Below are 7,333 nucleotides of genomic sequence, written 5' to 3'. Positions count from 1 at the left end.
TGCGCATTAAATATCGCATGCGATTAATCGTGCAGCCCTACTTCTAAGTGATAAAAACATTTAAGTACTGTTCATTAAAATGCTGTTCATTAAAAACAAATGTTAAAATTATTATTAAATGACTTGAAAATACTACAAATTATACAAATGAATAATGAAAAACTTCCAAATACAAATGTTTGACAGATGTAAATTATTTCTTATATATATTTATTTTATTTCAATTAATTTAATCTCCTCTATTTTGGCTTAAAGTATTATGCATCAAACTGAATTGCATTGTATTGTTGCATTCCTATGTTTCAGAGAAGAAAATTAGGTTCTAGAAAAAAAAAAACCTAATTGTATTTTCATGAAGGATTATTAAATGCATGAATTATCGTGCCTCTGTGCTTAATTGCCAATGAACGTCTTACAGGAATTTTTGGTAGCTGATTAGTCAAATCACTTGAAAAGTGTTAGTGACCCTTCGCCATGGATGTCATCTCAACAATGAAGGGGAGGGAAGGGAGTACAGACCTGGAGACGGCACTTGACCAAATCGAGGGGCACGACGGCCGTGTGCGTAATACCACAGCTCAAGATGCCCCCGAACCCGCAGAGGGCGTAGTATTTCGTCGAGCCGAACTCGCAGCTATCCCTCGACTCTGTGACGTGAGGGAACACAGGAACACACACACACATGCTCATGCATCACAACACGACACTTAACATGCTGATGAGGGGTCGGCTCACACGGACACACTCGGGTGACTCCGGCTAACACACACACGGACCTGCATTCGGCACTTGACCAGGTCGAGGGGCACCACAGCCGTGTGTGTGGTGCCACAGCTGAGGATCCCTCCAAAGCCACAGAGGATGAAGTATTTCTGTGAGCCGAACTCACAGCTGTCTCCCTCTGAGGAGAAACACGGAATCACGTTCATCCACAAAGACTGAGACGCTTGTCTGTGGGTTAGTGGAAAACCGCCTCATTGGACTGGAAAGCGTGACTTTTCTCCTGCTATCCATTAATCCATTAGATGCAACCGACTTTAAATATGACCATCTTTGTGATGATCCCATCCTAAGATTTAAAAGGCAGACACTATTTATTTTAATCCAAAAAGACTTGTGAATTTTTTTTTTATATGTAAAACATTGTATAAAATCTTACTGAAATTATATAAAATGTAATATTTAAAAAAATAATTTTAATATAATATAAACAATATTAATTTTAATAATGCTTGCATATAAACAATCTAACAATTAAAATTCAGTTCAGTCTATATTTAATCAGCAATTAAAAATTGATTCTTTTTTATTTTAAAAATACACAGAATATTACTACATTGTTACACATCCTAAAATACTTTATGATTTTAAAAATCATAAATTTGAGACGTTTATTATAAATGTGTTAGATATCAATATCGATATTATGACTTATTAATATTTAGACTGAAGTGATTTGTCATTATCAGCTATTATTATTAGATGACTATTATTGATTCAATCTGAGGAATTAAGTTACATTTTTTTAAATACTTTATTTTCATATAAAATTCATTATAAATGTGGAAAATGTGAAAATGTAGTTATTACATTATTTTCACAATTACTTTCAGTAAGATGCATTTAAAAATCTATTCGTATTATTTAAAATGTAAAACGTGTATCGTATTTATTTTGTTAAATATACTTATTGAAATATACACTTTACTATTATTTTTTATTATTTATTCACTGTTTAAACTCAAACGGAAACAGTCGTATTCTGTTTATGGGCGACCTTATTATTCATTCTGGTAAACAGATAAAACGATTAAGCGCACCAATTAAAGCGGTTCTACTAAAACTACAAGTATTATACAACCCCATAAGGGAGAAGCACTGATAAAAAACATGCTAAATCTATTAAAATGTACGATTAGATGTTGGGCAAGACACTGGACGATACACGATACCGGACCTGGACGCGTTCCTCAAACTGAGCGCCAATCAGAACGCGCCTTGTTGAGAGCTGGACTGCGTTCCTGCGCCAGTGAGCCAATCAAATCGCGCCTCATTGAGAATAGCGGTACACACGCAGGTCATGTGCAGAATAGGACGCTTTAAATAAAGAACACCATGTCCTCTGACCGGCTCAATAACATTTTAACATATTTCACACGTTTACTTCTATCTGATGCGTTGTTAAAATGTTAAAACGTCTCCTGAAACATTTACAATGCGTCCTCTGACTTTGTCCTTCACTGCCCTCCATGAACGCAACAAGGCCAGAAACTCACAGCAGCAAATCTAACACACTAAAAGACTATTTAATGCAGAAGCACACAATCTATACTTGAGATAAACGCAGGAACTGACAGGACTAAAGGGAACATCCTAATAATCTAAACTACAGCTCGAGAGCATCTAACGCTAGTTAGCATAATGCTAACTAGTATTCTAATCTTTTATTCAACGTTCATATGGTGTAATTTCCCATCCTGAGCGCCGGGACATCCACATCAAGCATTAATAAAGCAATAAACGGAAAAAGTGTGATGGGTTAGGGTGTTTTTCTTAATTCTACCCCCGTCTTCAGCAATTTAAACTGCATTTAATGCATGTAAATGAGGTGTTTTTTGGTCATGATATGTATGGGCTACGGTCCTACCGGCTACCGCGGCGGCTGCGAGCCTGCGCTTCTGTACGGGAGTGTGTTTCTCCGGTTCTTCGGCTTTCTGCAGCGAGAACAACGGGGCGCTGAAGGGGTTTGCCCGGGTCAGCTGGGTCAGCGTGGTCGGATACATGTCTGGTGGCAGACCTGAATGAAAAAACAACACTGGTTAGGCACTGAACACATTTACAAGCGTAGTGTTTTACATACATGTCAAATAAAAGCGTAATTCGTAGTAAGACGTTGCAGTAAAACTACCACTAAAGCAAACATTTAACACGTTAAAAGGCCGTTATGTGAAGAAAATGTGGAATGGTACTTCAATCTGTGTGTGAAGACCAAGAAAAAGGTTGTGTTAGGTTTTGACGAAACTCTTACTTTAGTGAATTTGTCGCAAAATGGCGCCTGCGTTCTCTCCTCTACCGGCTGCGCAGAGAGACCGAGCTATGTGCGCGAGCGCCGCGAGGCTCAACCGGATAAAGGAAGCGACTGCGTCACTGCAGGCCCCGCCCACCTCATTATAAATCATACTATGGTCACGTATCGGCTCATGAATATTAATATAGACCGCGATTTTTTTTTTCTTCATTTATTTAAAAAAGCTTTTTCAGCGCAGAGGATGTACATAGTGATATTAATAAACAATGAGCTATGAACAGTGCCAGTGATTAAATACAATTATTTTACATTATTTTCAGTTATTTTTAGATTCGCTAATTACATGAATTTAGTTTTAAAATGTGAGATATTGTGTTAAAAGATTTCCTTTTTCTAAGAAAATATTTTCATGTATATTACTACTACTACTATTATATATTTCTCAAATTAAAACAACATATCAAATGCAGTAATAATTTTACATTAATTCAGTTTCTTTTGTTATTTTTTTTAGATTTGCTAATGAGATGAATTTTTAAAATGTGAGATATTGTGTTACAAATTTCCCCTTTTCTAAGAAAATATTTTTCAAGTATATTACTTCTACTACTACTACTACTACTACTATATCTATATATTTCTAAAATTAAAACGACATATCAAATACAGTAGTCCTGCCAACCCATTCAAATGTTCATGCTACATAATTTTTTAACTGAATTTTCTGACTGGGTGCAATTGATATAACAATAAGATTAAATAAGAAAAAGTATTTTACAAATCTTATATATATATATATATATATAAGTTACACGTACATAGCAAAAACGGAACCAAAGCATGCACATCGACGGCACAAAATGCTCTAAATTGGGTGCTCGTCAAAGAAAATAATTAAAAAACAAACAAAAGTTGGCACACCATAGGCTCCAAAAATGCAAAACAATTTAACATTGGACTTCACACAAGGTAACGTTTTGAGCTAACAGCCCTGACGAAGAGCCTGCTAGCTCGAAACGTTACCTTGTATGAAGACCAATATTTTTTTTTAAGTTACACATACATAAAATGAAATGGTCTGCCAAACCAAATAAATTATTTTAAACCAAAATGCAGGGTCCTGGAAAAAAATAATGTAATACTATTAATTATGATACTAATATATAATTTTTACTCTTTTTATTTCTATTATTACATCTCCTTTTTAGTTATTAATATTGATATGATAAAAGACCAAAAATTACAGATCAGTTAAGACGTTGCATCTCAGCCAATCTAATTGGGTAACGTCACATTACGTAATTAATATTCATGAGCCAAGCCTTCGCCATAGTAGAACTCGCTTGACCAGTCAGGACAAAAATGAGAGGCGGGGCTATTCCGGAGTGCATTACGCAAGAGATTCCATGCAACTCAAAGTCACCGTCTGCCGTCTTTGTAGTGTGATTGAGCCATATTTACATGCATTAATATTGTACAGCAGTTAATTATTGCTAAATATGCTGTGTATATGTATATCTGAACAGGACTGATTATATGGTTTGCTAGCTCAAATGTGCAATGGTGTGTCTGAAGGTCAAACCTCAAGAGTATAAATGACAGGAAACATTCCTGGGTAAATTTGCTGGAATGAGCCATATTTACATGCATTAATATTGTACAGCAGTTAATTATTGCTAAATATGCTGTGTATATGTATATCTGAACAGGACTGATTATATGGTTTGCTAGCTCAAATGTGCAATGGTGTGTCTGAAGGTCAAACCTCAGAGTATAAATGACAGGAAACATTCCTGGGTAAATTTGCTGGAATGTGTGTGTGTGTGTGTCACTAAACTGACCTTGCTGTAAATAAACTACAAGGAAGGGTCACCTTTGGGATTTCAAAGGTCTTCTTTTATTTCACACAAGAATTGTACTGAATCAAGGATAAATAATTCATTCCATATGACCAGTTTTCCACAATTAGCTGCCTAAATACAAAGTGCAAATTGGACTTTATACCATTCACTGCCTTTGACACAGCAGGACAAAACTAAGATGTTACTTAGTGGTTAGTGGATTCGGTATATCTACATTTTAAGTAACTCACTGCGTTTTAAACATTTTTTTTAATTTCAGAGAAGACATTAGAAAAATATTGCCGTTAAAAAGTAGTAAGAGTAGCAAAATATAAAAAGAAACCCCTGCAAATGAATTTGTCTGTCACAAATGTATTTCTCTGAATGAAATGAAGATATACTCAGTAAACATGTCCAGACCAGGTTTGTTTTCAAAAATCACAGCACAGAAATGAATTCATAGTTTAGTCAGATGAATGCCAGTGTTTGAGCAATAACAGACGGTCTGATTACAGTCAATAACAGGCAAGTGTCGGTGGACTCAATTCTCATTACGGGTTTAAAAATCACCTACAATGCCAGACATCACATTATGAAAACATCACAAACACATTTAACAAGCCGCCATAATCTATTAAAAAAAACAACAGACTGCCTCTCACCAGAAGTGAAGCGTTACTCACTACATGAGATGTTCATAAGATCTGAGATTCACCCTGTTATGCTAGAACAATTTTCTCACTCTGGTCTCATTAGCGACACTTCATAAAGTCAGATTCAGTCGTGCTAAAATAAAAACTTCATGATTATTCAGGACCTATCAGAACTATCAAATAAACCATTTTCGCAAACATTCAGCTTCAGGCTTTTTCGTCTAGCCCCGATGTGTGTGAAACCAAATTGTGCTTGTGTTGGCCATGTCTTGGCACGTAACCTCTCGCTGTGATGCCACTGAGCAGAGAATGATTCACTATTAGCCAGTCACTACTACACTTCTCTACGTCGTCTCGAACGCTACAAAACCGTAAAATCAGAAAGCAAGATCAAAACACACGATGCACAGAGTTAAAGACTACTTGAAACATGAGTCTATTCAGATGTGACTGCTAGGTCAAACTGCAATAACCAGAATCCCTCCCTCCCCGAACCCTGCCAACGCGTCGCTCCGTAAAGCACTAGAAAATCAGTCTAACAGTACATGCATGCTGAAGCTGGTTGAGGGACCGGGCCGCTCATTTGCCGTCGCCACCCTCGGCTGGGCTTTCCCAGCTGATGTAATTGACGATGGGCATGATGACATTGTCCTGGACATAGAGCTGGCAGGCGTTGATCTGATCGGTGGTGACGTATTGGAAGGCGTAATACAGAGACGCAGCCAGTGTGATGAACACCAGAAGCTTCAACCAGAAAGCCAACCAGCGGCGGGGTTTGAGATGGGCAGCCGGCATTGCACTGCGAACGTCTGTGACGGAGGATTTGGTCACTGTGTAAGTGTTCTGCTGCTGGAGGGACTCCTCGGACCAGAGGCTCAGTGGCTTCACCGGACGGCCAGCTGCACCGTGGATCGGCCTCCGACATGTGACCCTGTTCAGATATACAATATTATTATAGAGTTTAATTAAAGAACTGATAACACAGCCCTGCAACTAATATTAACTAATTTGATGAAGGTGAGTTCAGTAGTAGCATATTTTTATTTAATGCCATGTCAGCATCTACTTTCATGGCAAAAACAATTCAAAAAATACAAGTATAACAAATACAATAAAAACCAGCAAAAAAACAAACACAAGTTATATTACACGAGACTTTTTACATTAACATATGTGACCCTGGAGCACAAAACCAGTCTTAAGTCGCTGGGGTATATTTGTAGCAATAGCCAACAATACATTGTATGGGTCAAAATTGATTTTTCTTTTATGCCAAAAATCATTAGGATATTAAGTAAAGATCATGTTCCATGAAGATATTTTGTAAATTTCCTACCGTAAATATATAAAATTTTTGATTAGTAATATGCATTGCTAAGAACTTCATTTGGACAACTTTAAAGGCGATTTTCTCAATATTTTGATTTTTTTTGCACCCTCAGATTCCAGATTTTCAAAACGTTGTATCTCATCCATATATTGTCCTATCCTAACAAACCATACATCAATGGAAAGCTTATTTATTCAGCTTTTAGATGATGTATAAATCTCAATTTCAAAAAATGTACCCTTATGACTGGTTTTGTGGTCCTGGGTCACATATCATAAAAATTCTAAAACTTTTTTTTCTGGCAAAATTATACTAAATAACTCTTTAAGTGAGTTCACTTCATAAAAGAGTTTTCTACATACATTAAAAGCGGGACAGTCCAATAAAACATGCATTGAGTAGGGTCTTCCGCTTTTGTGTTGATAAAGATGCGACGCGGGCAGTGGAATAGTAAAAACATGCAAGAAGATGAGAGTGCGCT

General features: G+C 36.6%; 2 protein-coding genes across 6 annotated transcripts in view; both read right to left on the bottom strand.

Annotated features, from left to right (window-relative positions):
• Positions 1-3,134, bottom strand: part of slc25a3b (solute carrier family 25 member 3b) — a 7,596-nt gene extending 4,462 nt beyond the window's left edge. Inside the window, exons 1-3 of one of the 3 annotated variants that reach the window (XM_016471010.1) lie at positions 3,029-3,134; positions 2,648-2,797; positions 777-901 (exon numbers count right to left, since the gene is read on the bottom strand). In XM_016471010.1, the coding sequence (XP_016326496.1) occupies positions 777-901; positions 2,648-2,783 (261 nt within the window). In that variant the 5' untranslated portion in view covers positions 2,784-2,797; positions 3,029-3,134. Of the gene's footprint in view, positions 1-519; positions 648-776; positions 902-2,647; positions 2,798-3,028 lie in introns of all 3 variants that reach the window. The other 2 variants (XM_016471008.1, XM_016471009.1) reach the window with 2 other exon arrangements.
• Positions 3,135-4,909: 1,775 nt separating this feature from the next.
• LOC107676459 (lamina-associated polypeptide 2-like) overlaps positions 4,910-7,333 on the bottom strand; it is an 18,083-nt gene continuing 15,659 nt past the window's right edge. For all 3 annotated transcript variants that reach the window (XM_016471006.1, XM_016471005.1, XM_016471007.1), the window contains exon 7: positions 4,910-6,453. In XM_016471006.1, coding sequence (XP_016326492.1) covers positions 6,102-6,453 — 352 coding nt within the window. In that variant the 3' untranslated portion in view covers positions 4,910-6,101. The remainder of the gene's footprint in view (positions 6,454-7,333) is intronic.

This window comes from Sinocyclocheilus anshuiensis, unplaced genomic scaffold, assembly GCF_001515605.1.
Source record: "Sinocyclocheilus anshuiensis isolate Anshui unplaced genomic scaffold, SAMN03320099.WGS_v1.1 scaffold228, whole genome shotgun sequence".
NCBI classification, from domain to species: domain Eukaryota; kingdom Metazoa; phylum Chordata; class Actinopteri; order Cypriniformes; family Cyprinidae; genus Sinocyclocheilus; species Sinocyclocheilus anshuiensis.
Note: the sequence above shows the minus strand (reverse complement) of the source record. Positions and strands in the feature narration are given on the sequence as shown.